Below are 19968 nucleotides of genomic sequence, written 5' to 3'. Positions count from 1 at the left end.
TAAAAATGTGTATGGACAAGCTGATTTGAATCACTTTTTTAAGTTATTACAATCTCATTATACTGCTTGATGTGATTTTATTGTATTGTTTTTAGTCGAAAGTGTTCTATTTGGCAATACAATTAAATTAAAAATACCCTGAACTTACTTTCACAGTATAATAGTGATATGACTGCTTATAACATGTGGTTGTCAATTGAAACTCAAATATTTTGGCCTTTGGCCTATGAATTAGAAGTTGAACACACACTCTGGTGTTGGTTAATAAACATGTCAAGTATAAAGTATGAAATCATATCGGTTCTCAAGATAGAGCACAATTTTTAAGGGACGGATGGAACAACATGCAGACAGATAGACCTTTGACCTAGCAAGTTGTTCATACATTATAACACCTCCTCTACTGTTGATTAATATACGTCAAGAATAAACTTTGAAGTCATAACAGTTCTCCATATAGCAGACATGATCTGTTCCATAGGACATGGGGTTGTCAACTGAAACCAAAGCTTTTTACCTTGACCTTTGATGATGTACATACATTAGGACACACTGTCTGATGTTGGTTAATATACATGTAAAGTTTAAACTTTGAAATCATAACAGTTCTCAAGATATAGAGTGGACATGATATTTACCATAGGACATGGTATTGTCAACTGAAACTCAAGTTTTTAACCTTGAACATTGACCTAGGAAGTCTTCCATACATTATGAAACACCATTTGGTATTGATTAATATACCTGTCAAGTATGAATATGAAATTATAACCGTCCTCCTGACATAGAGCAGACACAATCTATTACGGATGGACAGAGGGACAGACTGATCATTATAGGGCGACCCACCAATAGGCTGGGCCATAATTATAGTTTGAAGCCGTTGTGAAATATTTCCTTTGTTATTACTGTATTAAACTTCTGATCAGATGTGTTGTTTGCATCATGCAAGATCTTGTCTTTCTTATCTGCATTTGACATTGTTTTCTGAAATCTAGTGTACAGTTCAGGCATCCATATATGAATGTTGAAAGAGAGTTGAGATTGCTTTAACTGGATGTTCTCCATATAGCCTTAAAGCATCAATGTTATGTGATGTTATATTGCTCTTAGTATTTTACATCTCCATTAAACCAGGATGTTATATGAAATGTGTAGGTAAACTTCTAGTATTTTAAGATACAATATTGTATACCATGGTTTTGTTTGTGATTGTGTTATTGGAATAAACAGGTGCCCCACAATTAATAATAAATCAAGAGGAGGTAAAATAGATAAAAGAGTCTGTAAAATTTTAAACTGTATTCCATTTTAGTACTAATTTGACATTAATAATCAAAACAAAATAATCACAACAAAATAAATATAAAATAAAATGTAGTACAAAATTTCAGATCTATGAGCTGAAAGATGGACGGAACATGTTTAATTGAACATGTGACAGATGAATGGATTTTTCTTCAATATCATCACAATAAGGATTCACAGTGACATGAATATACATTGAACATTGATGACATAAGCATTGAAATCAACACTACAAATACCAAAAATAAACAAATACAATTTAACAAAGTATTAAGTGCCTAAAAACGAATGTACTTCTTTTAATTATTTTGGCCCCAGTTCATTGATAAATAAAATGTATGATAAAACTACTGATCAGATGTACAGATCAGCTGTGGCTTGCTGACGTTTCACTGTATTGTAATCAAATAAATGTCAAAGTGGAGATTCTCTAGATTTTATCAATAAAATTGGCTAATCTAAGGGACCTAATCTAAGGGACAATTTGTTTAAATCCAGATAAATAACAGCACTGTAAATGCTTACAATTACAAAATGTGATTATACCAAAGGAAGGGTAAAATGGTTAATTACTGTCCTTTCATCCCAGGAATTTTAAGTACATTTTTAATCGAACTACAAAACAGATCTACCTGAAGCTTAATATCAAGCTTCATGTGAGAATTCTATATGTTGTGATGCATTTTTACATCCATAGCTCATCACCTTATGCATATAATGGGGATATCATAAATTAGCAATCAAAACCTAAATAATCATGGCAATCAAAATCTAAATAATAGTGGTAAGTAGAAATGTTCTGACACTGTATCAGGTTTTTTGGCATAAGTAAATACAAGAGTGCACACACTGAAATGTCTCGCCTTCTTTACTAATTATTGATATTATGTTGATAGTCCTGAATATAAAGCTTTATTACAACTGTCACATTAACTTAACATTACCCAAGAAAACTAAACATTGACCAATGAACCATATGAAAATGAGGTCAAGGTCAGATGGACAATGCCAGGTAGATAGGAATAGCTAACAATTCTTCCATACAACAAATATAGTTGACAAATTGCTTATAGATTAAGAAAAACAGACCAAAACACAAAAACTTAACACTGAGCAATGAACCGTGAAAAGGAGGTCAAGGTCAAATAAAACTTGTGCGACTGACATATAGATCATTAAATATTTCCATACTCAAACATAGTTGACCTATTGCATATAGAATTGTACAAAAAGACCAAAACTCAAAAACTTAACTTTGACCACTGAACCATGAAAATGGGGTCAAGGTCAGATGACACCTGCAAGTTAGACATGTACACCTTACAGTCCTTCCATACACCGAATATACAAGACCTATTGCTTATAGTATCTGAGTTATGAACTTGACCACCAAAACTTAACATGGTTCACTGATCCATGAAGTGAGGTCAAGGTCAAGTGAAAACTGTCTGACGGGCATGAGAATCTTGCAAGGTATGCACATTCCAAATATAGTTATCCTCTTACTTATAATAATAATTTAATATAACAAAAAATTTGAACTTTTTTTTCAAGTAGTCACTGAACCATGAAAATGAGGTCAATGACATTGGACATGTGACCGACAGAAACTTCATAACATGAGGCATCTATAAACAAAGTTTGAAGCATTCATGTCTTCCACCTTCTTCCACCTTCTAAAATATAAAGCTTTTAAGAAGTGAGCTAAAGCCGCCGCTGCCGGATAACTATCCCTATGTCGAACTTTCTGCAACTAAAGTTGCAGGCTCGACACTATGATAACTATTTGTGCATAAATAAATACCATGTAAAGAAATTAGTGTGGAAAATATTGTAGCTAACTTCTCAACTAAATTTCTATTATGAAGCTTGTGCTGAAATATTGAAACCCATTGCAATTAATTGCAAAATTAAATTTTAGGATTGAAAAATAAATGAATTTAACTAGAAAATTAATCAATGAAATATTTTTAAACACCTCCAAACATTACAAAAACAATATTTCACTTCAACAGTAAAATGTAAAATCTTATAAAATGACATCAAAATTGCACTTCTTTTAACAGATGATAAGTGTATTTCTTGATTAGAACAATAAACATATGAAATGATTCACTTTTGTGAGCATGTTTATATGTGGACACTTTTATTCTGAAATATCAATATTTTCATGGCACAAATGTAGACATGTACTTTTATGTTAGAGCTAATGTCCAAATACTTTAAGAGTAAGACATGGTTTGGCTTTCTTGCTTTGTTTGCATTTATGTTTGCTCAAGCATTGTAATAAAGATAAACTGCTGCAAACAATATAGATAAGCATAGTTAAACCTGTATATATTATATTTAAATTTGATTGAGCATTATCCCAAATACAATTGAACAATATACAAACAAAGCATGCAAGCTAACCAAAGTCTTACTCTACATGCATAAGAAGATTATCTCTAATGTTTCCATGCATTTATCATTGGGATTGTTAAATATTGAACAAAAAGTGAAGATTTAATATTGCTGCAATAATACTAACAAAACTAACAAAATGTAAGCTTTCATTTTTGAAATGGTCAGATTCTTATTTAAAATTTATCAACTGGGTATTAGGTCATAGTATAGTATGTGGAATGTTTAGAAGTCAATTGCAATATGTAAAGTATGATTTTATGGTGTCAGTGATCAGTTGTTCAATGAATTATAGAAAAAAAAGTGAAAGTAAAGGCTATCTTTTCATTCTCTTTAAATATAAGTTCATTGATTTTTACTTGAAAAAAATAAAATTTAACAACCAATGCAATGTTTGATATTCATAAATACAAGTATAAATAATATAAAAAAAATAAACAATAATGAATGTAGTTGACAACTTCTATGTGAATAAAGCCGAATAAATTATATTCAAATGTTGTGTAACAAATAGATGATAAGCAGAAAAGAAATTTATACATTTAACTGATTAGGTGTGATGTAACAGAACCAATATTTTGGTGGAAAAAGGAAATATCTAATATAAACAGCTTATAAAAATATTCTGTGGATTTTCATCTAAATTTTGCTATTAATAAATCTATTCACATCCTACATAGAAACAAAATTTTAGGATAAAATTTTGATTTCCAATGTTGTTAAGGTAAAAAGAAATCTTTAAAATTTTGTAAGTGGGATTTTTCTTAATCAAGCCATTTCAAAGTAATGTTGAATTTTCATTTTATCACCTCTTTGTTTGAGTTGTATTTTTTTTTGCAATACAAGTATCAGTAAAAGAAACTTTTTATATTAACCATTTTCATGGAACTTAAGATTGAAATGTGTGTGTGTTATTTTTTAATAAACTATTCATGGTATTTTGATGAAGTTTTTGAACAAATAACTGGAAACCCAGTGAATGAATTGGGTTAAAAATGTCTAGTTATTTCCCTTACCCATTTAGTAATTTCTTGAATAAAGCTTATAATTTCATATCTAAGATTTTAAAATTGCAACTATGGTATATAGATAACAAATTGTTTTTAAAATCCTTATGATTTTGTATCCAGTGTTCTCCCCAGGATTTTTGGATAGCGCTGTGGTAAGCACGTGATTTTCGACAATTCTCAGTAACTTTGTCACGGCGCGCGGTTGGTTTGTAATTGATTTGTTATGTGTTTTTCTTATATTATGCTATTGATGTTTTCTCTTGTAATGATGTCCTCATCATGCTCATGGAAGTTACCCCATTGTTTGCTAATGTTATTGTCTGGATATAGACATGATAGAAGAAAAGTCTTTTTTTCTCCATTGTAAATTCATATAATCCTCATATTATCTGTCTATAAAACCCAAGGAGAAGTCTTTTCCATGGTGGGTCTATACCAGACTGCCTATGTTAAGATTTCTTATCACTAACAGGTGATGTTGCAGAACATGTAGGACCAAGAATAAAGTCATTGTCAGCTTCTGTGAGAAAGTTTTCAATGACAAGATTGGTATTTTTTACATTTACTTTTATTAACATTTCTAGCAAAATACAACTTTTCAATAAAAATGAGTATAGTATTTCAAAGGAAGAAATGAAATTGCCCTTTCAATAATATTCAAATGTTATCAAAGACTTGCTTAAAAAAAGGCTAAAATATTCCACTTATGAATATGAAAGAAATCCTATAAAAATATTTTAAAGAGATTTTTTTATTTCAAAGGTGAATTACCAATCAAATACATTATGCCAATTGAAACAACTACCACCTTTAGAGGTTGTGTTTGATAATTTTATTTTCGTTTTGTTTTATTCCCTTATCCATTTGAAAAAGAGCCATGGATGGACAAGTAATCGTAAAATACGGGTTTGTAATGAATCCCTTGATAACAGGGATGCTTCCATCAAGCAGTACAGGTTCGACAGTTCAGTTGTAAACGCAAAAAAAGTAATGATATAATCGTAGATGGTTCAAAAAATGGTCGAGACCACGTTGTCAGAGAAGGGGGTAAAACTTCCCTTTTATCATTTAGAAATGAACTTTTCAGCACCCGAGACATGTATTATATGTCTCTGTTAGCACTGTCTATTCCTTTCATAAGTTTCGGCATCTTTTTAAAGCGAAAAACTTTAGGAAGGAAAGGTTTATTTGGCAGTAAAAGTTTTGCAAATGGTGCCATTTTGATCATTTATTGAACTGGCCCCTACGATATTTGACATCGTTGGGTGAATTAACGATCTCTCGGATTAATAAACCAGTTGATCACGTGATCGGAATGTGTACAAATAATACCGGAAGTTTGAAATTCAAAAACAATAGCGCTGATATTTGATTGGATAGCGCTGCGGTCTGCCCAAATACCACCGCGGTGAATTCAAATAGCGCTGAACATCGCGGGCTAAAACGGCCTGGGGAGAACACTGGTATCAAAATAAATCTACAAATAATGCCACCAAATAGACACAACAAATCATAAGTGATATATGTGAAAGTTTGACTGGATAACAATGACTACGAAACTTAAAGTCATAAATAATAAATAACATCAAACAGCCATCTGCATATCTGCAAAGTTATAGAAGTCTTCAATTTGTTTTTCTGCTTCCGATTGACTTTGACTAACGAATACCAGTCCAACTGAACCTTTCATGAAATTTAAAGCTTCTGTTTTACATGTCTCTACACAGTCATCACCATTATACTCCATTCCAATCACAGCACCTATAGGAAGAAAAATATAAATATCTGATAAAAAATAAATCTTATATGTTTAGGAATCTGATGTTCAGTAGTTGTTGTTTGTTGATGTGGTTCATAAGTGTTTCTCGTTTCTCGCTTTTTATATAGATTAGACTGTTTCCCATTTGAATGGTTTTACACTAGTTATTTTTGGCCCTTAATAGCCTGCTGTTCGGTGTGAGCCAGGGCTCTGTTTTGAAGACCGTACTTCGACTTATAATGGTTTTCTTTTATAAATTGTGACTTGGATGGAGAGTTGTCAATTGACACTCATACCAGATCTTCTCATATCTATAAACTATTTAAAAGGAGATTCAGAGAGACCTATTCAATTTCCTTAATCATTATTTTGACCTTGGTGGATACATTAAATTTTTTTACCTAAGTGTCACTGATGAGTCTTTTGTAGACATATCACACATCTGGAGTTGATAATTATAGTCTGGTTTATTTGGTGATTTTTTTTTAATCTAAGTAACCTAACTTAAAAAGTCAACTTGTGTTTTACTTTCTCCTTCACATAGGGTAAGTTTTTTCACATTTGTTTTTTACCTTCAAACCAAAGGCACTCGTCTCAGAATTTTTTCCCCCTATATACCTTTATATAACACAAGGTACTGAACTCGCGATTTTGAAAAATGTCATATGCATTATTACTGTGACAAAATTCCATTAAAAATGCTGTGTCTCGGCTGTCAACCCCACTAAAACTTGTTATGCCGTGAATCTAAATTGATTTATCTTCACAATGGGGTATAACACGCCTATTGTTGTTGTTGTAATCATCCGTAGCAATCCTACCCAAGTATGTCAATCGTAATTATTTCGTCAACCTACCCAAAATTGGCAATACACGTCTCGCAGTAAATGATTTATTATAAAATTTGTTTCAGAAAAAACTGTTAGTTTTCTCATGAATAGAACTTATCATACAGTTAGTAAAAATGTATAATATACCGTGAAAAAAATCTAACAAGTGTTGTTTGTGGTCTAATAAGTTACAAATTTTCCCATGACGTAAATGTCATGCAGACTCTCTCTTGGCTTTACTTATGAATGAAACAAGATCAGATAACTCTGAGAATCATTGAAACTTTCCCATAGAATTGACCAATCGGAAACCGAGATATACAAGGAGACGTGACACGTTTATTGCCAATTCTTCAGCGGTTTGCAAAATTATTACAATTGACATACTTGGGTAGGATTGCTACGGAAGATTACGACAACAAATGTAGGCATGTTATACACCATTGTAAAAATAAATTAATTTAGATTTACAATATAACAAGTTTTAGTGGGGTTGACAGCCTATAAAGCGGCATATAACGGAACTTCGTCACCACCTGACATTTTTCTAAAATGCAAGTTAAGTACCTTGTGTTATAGTAAGGTATATACAAAAAAAAATTCTGAGACAAGTGCCTGTGCTTCAAACTTCCTACTGAGAGTGAAACAAGAATCACTGAATGTGTCCAAAGTACACGGATGCCCAACTCGCACTATCATTTTCCATGTTCAATGGACCGTGAAAATGGGTAAAAAATATAATTAGGCATTAAAATTAGAAAGATCATATCATCGGGAACATTGTACTAAGTTTCAAGTTGAGGTGTAATACCACCAAATCATGGTACGTCACATCCGGTTGCATACGAAAGTAGGCCTAAAAAAATATTCCCTTGAATTTGACAGTTGTAGAAAATTAACCCTGCATTTCAATGCACTTAAATTTTTCTGAGTCGTAAATATGTATGTTGGGTGTCTGAAAGCATCATTCTTTTTTTATTTGATGGTCTTATAAAATACTTTGGAACATTAAGGTTACATAGTTACCAAAGCAGGTAACCAGTAAATAACAGTGTAAAAATTGGGTTGTCTACCCTTGGCGGTGGTTACTTTCTTATATGCAATGAAATGTAGTGTGAAATTTTCACTGTATCACTGGAAAGGATTGAACTTTACACATGCAAAGTATTTCTTTGGTTGAAATAAAGGTAAATACTGTACGATTTTTTTAAAAGTGCCAATTTAACAAAGACTAATAGGGAAAAATCAATGGTGGTATTACACCTATTTAGGGAAACTAAATGTGCACTCGTGACCCTATTGTACTTTCATTTTTAAAAGTTATTAATAAACCAGTTCATACATTGTAAACATGGACTATTCGGAATGGATTTAGACACAGAAAGTACGTTTGAGGTAAAATTGCATTGAAATGGGGGTTTACGGGTGTTTTCTTAGTCAAATGGGTGGACAGACGAAGCTGTATTTAGATTAGTGTGTTGAATTTTAAATTACCCTTACAGTTTTTGTTTTGTTTATACAACATGTGAATTTTTTATTTCAGTGTTAACCATGTTCTGAAGAGCATTCTGTTGAAAAATCTTATATGTGAATTGGTCTGCAGATGACACTTCAGCATTAAAGTATGTATCAACTATCATCATGTTTTTGTTGTTTTGGCTGCAAAAGTTTACAATTTGCTATTGTGCCGTCTACATTTTGCACAGACAATAACTCATCTAAACACTTATTTGTCCTGGATTTATACACATCAGAATCCAGTCTCACATACTTAAACTTTATAATTCTTACCAATTATTTTTTGTACCAGCATTCCAAGGGACATAACCCTTTTTAAAAACATTTTGAGGTATTTTTTTATTACTCTTTCTCCCCATTTTCTAATGTAAAATACAAGAAAGTGGACTTTTTGTGTAAATCTATTAGAAATATACTGTTATGAGTAAATAAAAAGACTTTGATACCAGTAGCAATAAATGATTGACTGAAAGGGAACCGTTATTTCTCACACTAGGGGAACAGACCAAAAACTCAAGTTACACATAAGGGCTTATAGAAACTTCCGTGTAGACTGTTAACATTTATAGAGACAGTTCTTTCAGCTAAAACACTTTAATTATTGTTTAACATTACATTTATTTCATTTTTGTGGGAAAATAATCACATTTGTTTTATTTTTTAGACAAAAGATATCAAGTTTTGATGAAAAAGGAAGGAAGGAGGGAAAATGGACCAAAACAGACCAAAACAGACCTTCAAATGAACTCTAAAAGGTGCAATAAAATTGTTTATCATCTTAAAGTTGTCTTTTGTATTCTATTTAATTGTTTGAATGCATATATCATGAGTTTATGATCAGATATTAGTCAACACTGCATTTTATAATGATACACTGAAATTAGGATTTTTCGAAGAAATTGGACTGAAATTGCCGTAGGATATGGCCTTACATTATAGTGATTTTCTCTGAAACTATAGTTCTGACTGAGACAAAACTTGACAGTTATGCTTGAAATAACTTGCAATTGGAGGGGAAAAAATTGCATTAAGTTTATTTGACATTTAGGTGTTCTTTAGGTGTAATACCACCAAATCATGGTACGTCACATCCGGTTGCATACGAAAGTAGGCCTAAAAAAATATTCCCTTGAATTTGACAGTTGTAGAAAATTAACCCTGCATTTCAATGCACTTAAATTTTTCTGAGTCGTAAATATGTATGTTGGGTGTCTGAAAGCATCATTCTTTTTTTATTTGATGGTCTTATAAAATATTTTGGAACGTTAAGGTTATATAGTTACCAAAGCAGGTAACCAGTAAATAACAGTGTAAAAATTGGGTTGTCTACCCTCGGCGGTGGTTACTTTCTTATATGCAATGAAATGTAGTGTGAAATTTTCACTGTATCACTGGAAAGGATTGAACTTTACACATGCAAAGTATTTCTTTGGTTGAAATAAAGGTAAATACTGTACGATTTTTTTAAAAGTGCCAATTTAACAAAGACTAATAGGGAAAAATCAATGGTGGTATTACACCTTGATTGGACTTCAACTTCATCAAAAACTACCTTGACAAAAAACTTTAACCTGAAACTCGCACTTTCATTTTCTATGTTCAGTGGACCCTGAAATTGGGGTCAAAAGTTTAATTTGTCTTTAAAATTAGAAAGATCATATCATAAGGAACATATGTACTAAGTTTCAAGTTGATTGGACTTCAGCTTCATCAAAAACTACTTTGACCAAAAACTTTAACCTGAAGCGGGACAGACGGACGAACGAACAGACGGACGAATGAACGGACAGACGGACGAACGGACGCACAGACCAGAAAACATAATGCCCCTCTACTATCGTAGGTGGGGCATAAAAACTGCAAATATTGCCTCTTTATAGAAATTTTTAGTATTTTTTGAATGACATCACCAAAATATATTTTGCCACACATTTTCTAATTATTTTATTAAGATTTTTTTCAAATATCTTCGGGAACGGGTTGTTGCTCATCATGCATTGTCATGAGGGGATTTATTTTTAAACAGACATTATGCAGGTTAAAATCTCTGCTTTTTTGATGTGATCCAATATTTTACAAATTAACTAACCAAGAACCTAGTCACTATGAGATATTTAAGTCCATGAGAAAATATTTAGATACATACATATAAATGGGTAAGTTTGGTTTTGGGTTCAATGTCCCTTTTATAAATTCATACCCCATATCCTTTGTTTTTTTATCATACTGGTACAAATTCTAGGCATTCTAATTTTTATGCCCCATTTATCGGCATTATGTTTTCTGGTCTGAGCATCCTTTCATTCTTTCGTTCGTTCGTCTGTGTGTCCGTTCATCCCGCTTCAGGTTAAAGTTTTTGGTCCAGGTAGTTTTTGATGAAGTTTAAGTCCAATCAACTTGAAACTTAGTACAAATGTTCCTTATAATATGATCTTTCGGAATTTAATGCCAAATTAGAGATTTCTTCCCATTTTCACAGTCCATTGAACATAGAAAATGATAGTGTGGATGGGTCATTCCTTAACTAGGGACACATTCTTGTTTATTTATGGATACAGGAGTTTTCAATCACTAACAATTAACTTTCTACAAGTAACCAATGCACTGGAAAATAACCACATCAAAACAATGATCAGATGTTGTTTACATCTATGCCATTAAGTATATCTTGTGAGTAGTTTTCTCATCAACAATCATAACAAATCTCCTTTTTCATTCACTTCACACTTATTATATATAGCTGCAATATATACCACCAGCTTAGATCTACCAAATGACTAAAAAAGTTATTTTTCAAATTCTTATCCCAATATAAAATAATACTCACCCTGCTGTACAATATTATTATATGAATCTGTGTTGAACACACGTTGGGCATCTTCAGGTTTAAGTTCTACCTCTTTAGTCTGTATAAGTGTACATTCTTGCTACAAAATAATTCAATTAAACTTTTAATATGCGAACCTAATAAAGTTTCCTATCCAAGGTCTTAAAGATGGATGGATAGAGTTGAGCAGTTACTAGATCTGCTTTAGCCTTTGGAGACACAGGTAAAAATTGTGCAGTTTAAAACAATCTTTTTAGTTCATTTTAATGAAAGTTTAACAAAGTTATTGATGTAGTAATATTTATCCTAGACTATATATGAAAATATTGAGTGCAAAAAAAGTCCATTTATCATAAAATAAAGATTTTTTATTTAATACCTCAACAGTTTTCGCATAAAAGTACAGTATATTCTCAATAACCTTGAACTTGACCTTAGAGATGAGCTATAAATAAAAAGGGACCTTCCTTACAATCAATGTGACCATATATATCCAAGTAAGGTTGCAATCTGATAGAGTATTTGATTGAGTATACATGAACAAAATTGACAAACCGATGGGTCAAATACCATATGCACATATATAAATGTTTGCTACTTTAAATTTGCAGCTTGGATTTTAATACAATTTATCTGAATAGAACTAAAACAATGAATCACTGAAAGATCACCAGTCATAATTGAATCATTGACAAGACAGTTCTAACAGGACCAAGGAAGTGTCTAATACATACATGACTACTCCTCATTGCATTGATAAAAGAGAACGCTCTGGCTGAACAGCTGCCATCATTGAAGAACACAACCAGCGTCGACTGTCAATACAAAGGTAACATCAGATTAGTCATAAAGAAAAAAACAACAACAATACAACATTATAACATAAACAGAAAATGCATTTTTAAGCACATGATACCTAAATACATGTATATATTATATCTGCATTCTTTACAAGCATTCTTCTGGTAGAACCAACTGATTAGAGTACAGTTGATTAAATTTTCGTGTATTGAGGAAAACTTACATTTTCCTGGATATTATATTTCATGGTTTTGCCAATCTCTGCATAAAAAGCCTATAGAAAATTTGTAATTTTTGAACATTTGAATTTGTGGTTCACAAGTACCTGCGAAACCCACGAAAATTTGTAACAAATGAATAATAATTTATCCACAGTAGTGCCATCTTACTGGGAAAAATAACTTATTCTTTCATTAAAATAGTGTTGGTGTATGCTATACAATATAGGTTGTTCTCATTGTTAAAGGTTATACATTGCCTTATACATGTTATAGTTGTTTACATCCTAAACTTTGGTCTCTTGTGGACAGTTTTTTGTATTGATGATTACTGTTGATACTTTCATCCATTTTGTAAACAAAGGGAGTTTCGAACCCAGTTTAACTTTAATAAGTACAATTTATGGAAATATAAGATGTATTTATTACATTCCCTAGATTTAACATGTAAAATGGTATGTTATATAGTCTACTTAATAGATCAAATATAGGTCATTTGGTCTCTGGTTGAGAGTTGTTTCATGGTCAATCATATCACATGTTCTTTTTTTTTGTAATTACTATGTAAATATTTCCCAACATTTGTAAATTAATGCCTGAATTTAAAAAGAGTAATGTTAGGGTGGGTCATTAAATGCATTTCCACAGGAACCCTACAAATAAATACAGTAGTAAGAGACTTAATTTTATCCCTTTCTTACCTCGTCAGAAGGTTTCCGTCGATTGCCATGTGTTTTAGGAACAACACTTTTACTAACGTCTAAGGATATATTCATTTTGGAAAATTCTTCTGCTAATGGAATTGACAAAAAATCATCTATTTTAGCATCCTAAAAAAGAAAATTACTTAAAGTATCATACCAAGAAAACTAGACATTCCATAGAGTTCTTGTTGAAATATCATCTGAGGTTTAAACATAATCTTTACTTAATCCAAGGTTGTTAAATTAACAAGACAGATACTCTTTTAAGCAAAGTCAAAATGAAACAAATGCTCTATGAAAAGTAGTTGGAAAAACATGTTTACTACATATAAGAAGTGATGTCTTAGAAAAAACTCTTGCCTACACAAAACTGGCGTTTATAGCTATTATGCGTTATAAGATATTTAAAGAATTTGTTGAAATTAAACATAACCTTATTTTCAAGGCCAAAAGTATTTCAATTCCATAACAAACTTCAGTCATCATGTAATTATATTATTAAGAAAACTTTAGTTTATTCAAGAAAGTATCTAAAAAAAATAACAACCAAAAAAAGAACACAAGATATGCCATAACTTTGGAAGCCTACCTCTGGTAAATTAGAAAAATGCTGTTCATCAGGGTCTTGTGTGAAATCATGTATGTTTCCCCAGTTATTATTAAAAACTGTCACACCAGCTGACTTAAAATGATCTGTAATGTAAAGATAAAAATAAGATACATAGGTTTCGACAAATGAGAATAGGATATCGCTTCATATCAACTTGAGTTACTTAATTTCAATATATAATAATAAATGAGCTTTCAGTGAGTTTAATATTAAGATTTCAATTAAATAATGAGCAACATCAAATTTTCACAAGTTGTTGACCATGTTAAACCACGTTCAATGTATTCAATTGAAAATTGTGTGAAATGTTGATCTAGCCTTTTATACATTTCTAAGTATAATGTCATATGTCCTTTTCCATTTTCAAACTTCACATCAGACATTTTGATATGTTTTGTATGGTTCAGAGTATAATAGAATTTAACAATAAATGCTTCGTCAAGAGCAGCCTGATACGAACCAAAGGTCAAACCCTGAACGGTTCGTTCAAATTTGGATACAAAATTCCAAGCTTGATACTGTCTGAATTTGGATTGTGTTAAAAAAAAATATGACATAATATAGCTTTCTGTCAACAACAAAAAAATATGGTGAAAAAAAAATATTTGAAAAATGACAGTTCATGTACCTACATGTAGTATCATCTGATATTAATCAATGTTAAACTGAACAAAATTTTTGAGAAAAAAAATCCCAAAGAAAAAAATGGGGATTTCCCAGCCTTCCATTTGATGTATGGATTTGTACAACAAATTCAGATAGATCCATACACTTAAACACAAGTTCTTGTCTGGAAAATAGAAACATGCTTGTTTTAGGCCCCTTTTTTGCCCCCAAATCCTGTCATTTGGGGCAACTACCCCCAAACTCAATAGATGCCTATGAGATATGAAACCTCGTGGTACAATTTCAGAGAGATCCATACACTTAATTTACACACAAGTTAGTGTCCAGAAACTACAAACATGCTTATTTTTGCCCCTTTTTGGTGTCTAATTTCTAAACCTTTGGTACCAAAACCCCCCAAATCAATCCAAACCTTCTTTTTGTGGTATTGAACCTTCTGATAAAATTTCATAGAAGTCCATTCACTTAAACTAAAGTTATTGTCCAGAAACTAAATGTGTCTGTGGAAGAAGGCGATTCAGACATGATACCATTAAACGGTCCTAAACTATTTTTTTGCAGGTCATATGAAAAGAAAATTGACAAGTAAAAGGTGTGAGTGTTTTGTATATTATTGAAGAAATTACATATGTCTATTGCCATGGATGAAATGTACATCGTTGTTACCCTTTTAAATCATCATTGACCTAACGAATAATCAATGGAAATGCAGTAATAATGGTAATATTGTCTTGTAATGCTGGATATGCCAATCAAATTAATGCAGATTTTCATTTCACAATCTGTGCAGTGTGATACGAGAAATATCTATTCATGCAATGCAAAAATAGGTAACAGGCCACATGCTTGCAGCCATAAGAGAAATTAAAATTCACCCTTTACATGCACACTGATAAAAATGTTCTTATAAAACATGTATCCATGAAAGTCATATGTCAGCAAACGTTAATTTTAATTATCATTATTTGGAATTTAGTGTTCAAATTCAGATATTTGTTCATCACTTTTTCAATAATTGATTTGTAAGGCTTAAATGAACTTTTCTATTAAATTATGGAACATTAATGACAATAAATATCATTACATATATAACACAATGATATACCTGCTAGTTCTGGGTAGAAATATTGGTAGCATCCAAACCTCATTCCCGAAGAGGCTTCTATTATAGGCTGTGTATTACAACACAGAAATATGTCTATCTTGTTACAATCTCGTGTTCTAAACTGCTGACATGACAGAATAAACTTGCAGTTTTTACAGTCTCTTATGAATACACTGAAATATAGAAAAAAAATGTTTGTAAGTCTTGAGAAAATCAGCAAAATGAAGTCACGATAAATAATAAGAGACTTAATAAATAGTAAACAAATTTGTAAAAATGTTTTACATGAAATACATTCAGAAAAAAAATATCCATAATATCAAAATTAACTCTTTGTGTGACATAAAATTGAGAATGGAAATGGGGAATGTGTCAAAGAGACAACAACCCAACCAAAATAAAAAAACACAACAGCAGAAGGTCACCAACAGGTCTTCAATGTAGCGAGAAATTCCCGCACCCGGAGGTCGGCTGAAAATGTCAAACGCTATCAGTATTAATTACCCGAAAAAGATAGTGTATATCAGGGTAGGACTGATGGCTGACCAATTAGTAGAATGGGGCTGAATATTGAAATACTACTTTTTGATAAACATTCCTAAAGTAATGAACTAGAGCATGTTTGATATTATTATATAGCTTTAACTTTCTTTTGATTTCTTGTTTGTACACCCATTTTCAATACCAGGTGTAGCTTTGAAAATTTTGCTTTTAATACTACATGTATAATCATGATGAAACTTCAACCCATTTTATGTGAAATTCAATAAAAATTGAGAGTGAAAAAAAGTATTTTCAAAACATTATGTCAAGATTCTGCCATAGTTTGACAAAGTAATTGACTTGTAACAAACTTTAACCCCATTTCTTTATGTCATACTTTGGCAACACAAATGTGGCAGGCTCGAAAAAAATCTTTTACTGTAAACTTAATGTAAATGTTTGCAACCCAGTAGGAACTTCCTTGTTCCTTTTAAAGGTCCTTTAAAATATATGGCACAATCTGATAGCCTTTTATATAGGAAAGCTTTTTCCAGTTTTCATTCTCAATACAATTTGTACTTACCTAGATTTAATTGGTCCCAAGAAGAAATTACAATTCACACAATCATCTATATTTATGGCTGCTGAGTGGTCAAATACATAAATATTACAATTCTGAAAGTAAAATAATAGCAATTAATTTCTGATATTAAAAGGATAGCAATTAATTATGCATCAAAAATATAATTATGATGAAACAATAGTAAAAAACTCAAAGCAAAACATGTCAATCCCCTTATATCTAAACATACCAAATAGTTATATGAAATGGTATCTTCATATTTGCACCATTAATAGAAATTACATCTTAACAACTGATTTAAAACAATACAGACCTTTATTCTTACCTAATGATGATAATATTGGAGATATCTCATGCTTGCTTTAGTTATGATCTAATTTATTGTTTTTGTTTTTCAAATAATTTAGTCTTGATGACAGACCACCAGTAGTGTCCGTTAAAGTCCTCTAATTTTTTTCAACTTTCCAGCTTGAAATAAAGTGCAAACACTTTTTCTATTTTTTTTAAATGCATGCTTTAACTGTTGTTTTTGTATTGTTTGTTTGCTGTCTCAGAAGGGGTATACACTATACCAAATAACCCATTTTACACAGTCACTATGTCATATATGTCATTATGCCATACTAGTATTTTACTTCCAAGTATGGATGTTTCTGGTGAATTTACTGTTTATACAAAGGTATTTTATACCCCTGTTTGATTAATCACCATATAGTATCAGAATAAAAAAATAGAACAAGTTTTGTCTGCCTTTTGTACCTTTTTGGTAAAAAATTATACAAAGTTATTATTTACCTATACACATGATATATACAGTAAAAAAAACCCAGCATGTTGAATGTTTCTCTTTCTCTACTATCTGTCATTGCATTTACTAACCAGTGCATAAAACAGCAATTCTATTTGTTCTATAATAACATCTCAAATTGGTTTTAAAATAATGTTATCTTTATGATGATGTTATCTCTATCTTACAGTTAACCACAAGCAATGTACAATAATGTCCGTTAATTATATATTGTATTTATAACATTGTTTTGAGCTGGAACCAATATATAAACATCATTGATGTATTAGTCTTTGTGTAAGAGTTAATCTAACAATGATAATCAAGGTGTATTTATTATTCATCTTTACCACAAGAGAGCAACCATTGATTTCTAATTCCTATCCAAGCAACATTTAAGTAATTAAGAATTAATTTTGACATAGTGAAACAAACAAAGAATCAATAAAGTTTGACATGAACAACAAACATTTCAACAATCTCTCTAATTAAAGTAACGGCCATTGATCTTAACAGGTAAATTTCTATAAATTATAAAATGGAAAGTAAGTAGTTAATGAGATAGACAACAACCATGCCAGGGCTTTATAGCCAGCCAAGGTCGTTAAAAAATCCATATGGAATAAGATAGACAAAAGGATGGAATTGGTGATGATATATCCATTGTACCAAACCAGACTGTTAGGAGTTAACTTTTTGTTACATTAAACAAAAGCATGCCTGTTACGGTTTTCTTTTACAAATTGTGACTTGGATGGAAAGGTGTCTCATTGGCACTCATACCACATCTTCTTATATCTATTTACTATTATAAATTTTTATTCTAAGAAATTTGGACTACATCATTATTATAGTTAAAACACAAATGTGTCCCAAGTAAACGGAAGCCCCATCCACACTATCATTTTCTTTCTTCAGTGGACTGTGAAAAAGGGATAAAAACTCTTATTTGGCAACAAAAATAGAAAGATCATATCATAAGGAACATGTGTAGTAAGTTTCAAGTTGATTGTACTTCAACTTCAGCCAAAAGTACCTTACCCAAAACTTTGACCTGAAGCGGGACAGACGAATGAACGAACAGACGAACAGACACACAGACAAGAAAACATAATGCCCATAAATGGGGCATAAAAATAAGGAGATCCTGTATGATTGCCAATGAGACAACTATCCACCAAGGTTCAAATGAAGTGGATCTAAGCAATTATAAGCAATTATAAGCAACCATACTGCCTTAAGCTTTTCACAATAAGGAATAATTCAACTTAACCTATTTCATTCTCCTACATTGGTTTTTGATTTAACAGCTTCAGGACACTTACATTTTGATTTTTTTGTGTTTTAACGCCACTTTTAAGCACCACATTTAGGCTTTTTAGTGGCGACCAGTTTTTTATTAGTGGAGGAAGCTGGAGTGCCCGCAGAAAACCCTGACCTTCAAAAGGAAAACTGACAATCCTAGTCAATTAAGATTTGAGTCAAGTGCAACTGCACGAGCGGGGTTCGAACTCACAACCTCAGTGTTGACTGGCTAGTGATAACAGTAGTAACTACTTAGACCACTCGGGCATCGAGGCCCCTAGAGTACATTTACATACATGTATGAAACAACAAAATAAACAACAGACTGTCTCATTAAGCAAAAATATCAAAGGCTACAGTCTCTGATTAGTGAGGATTAATACATTCATTTTTTGTGTTCTGGGTCCTCAATGCTCTTCAACTTTGGTTATACTTGTTTGGCTTTTTAACTATATTGATTTGAGCATCACTGATAAGTCTTATGAAGACGAAACGTGTGTCGGGCGTATTAAATTATTAGCCTGGTACCTTTGATAACTTTTTTAAGCGTTTCAAAAGATATGTCAGTTTTACCTCACAGTTTTGAACAAGAAACTGTTGACCATTGACTGTACCAGGAACTCTGCCTAATGTAGCATCTTTCTGATCTTTTATGATATAATCTTCTTTTCTCAATCCTTCCCTTCTCTTATCCCTGAAAGGACAAAGTAAAACACTCAAATTCCTGTTCAAAATTATTTATCATTCTTGTATATACATATATGAAACTTTGCAATATCTATAAAAATAACATTCATTCACAAACTGCAGATTAATATAAGGAGCTCTGTGAACAGAAAACAAATAGATATCATTGCGATGGGAGCCATCTCTGTGAATAATGTGTGGCAAAAATTTGTATCTTTACCATAAGACATGGGGTTGTCAACTGAAACCAAAGTTTTTGACCTTCATCTTTGAGCTAGGAAAATGTACATACATGATGACACACACTTTGGTGTTGGTTAATAAACATGTCAAGTATAAAGTATGAAAATTATAAAGTTTCTCCAGTAGGGTTGACAAAAACCAGGGTTTTATGAGTATTGCC

General features: G+C 31.6%; 1 protein-coding gene and 1 long non-coding RNA gene across 3 annotated transcripts in view; one reads left to right on the top strand and one right to left on the bottom strand.

Moving 5' to 3' along the window:
* Positions 1 to 3262: 3262 nt before the first annotated feature.
* Positions 3263 to 19968, bottom strand: part of LOC143082562 (protein XRP2-like) — a 32181-nt gene continuing 15475 nt past the window's right edge. For both annotated transcript variants that reach the window (XM_076258283.1, XM_076258284.1), the window contains exons 2-9: positions 19452 to 19572; positions 16787 to 16878; positions 15721 to 15893; positions 13968 to 14071; positions 13376 to 13504; positions 12390 to 12470; positions 11656 to 11755; positions 3263 to 6482 (exon numbers count right to left, since the gene is read on the bottom strand). In XM_076258283.1, coding sequence (XP_076114398.1) covers positions 6307 to 6482; positions 11656 to 11755; positions 12390 to 12470; positions 13376 to 13504; positions 13968 to 14071; positions 15721 to 15893; positions 16787 to 16878; positions 19452 to 19572 — 976 coding nt within the window. In that variant the 3' untranslated portion in view covers positions 3263 to 6306. The remainder of the gene's footprint in view (positions 6483 to 11655; positions 11756 to 12389; positions 12471 to 13375; positions 13505 to 13967; positions 14072 to 15720; positions 15894 to 16786; positions 16879 to 19451; positions 19573 to 19968) is intronic.
* On the top strand, positions 8357 to 9611 carry LOC143082563 (uncharacterized). The gene is made up of 3 exons (XR_012980417.1): positions 8357 to 8497; positions 8854 to 8932; positions 9493 to 9611. It is a non-coding gene; the product is annotated as an uncharacterized LOC143082563 (long non-coding RNA).

The sequence above is a fragment of the Mytilus galloprovincialis genome, chromosome 7 (assembly GCF_965363235.1).
Source record: "Mytilus galloprovincialis chromosome 7, xbMytGall1.hap1.1, whole genome shotgun sequence".
Classification (NCBI taxonomy): Eukaryota; Metazoa; Mollusca; class Bivalvia; order Mytilida; family Mytilidae; genus Mytilus; species Mytilus galloprovincialis.
This window is presented reverse-complemented; position numbering and strand designations above follow the sequence as displayed.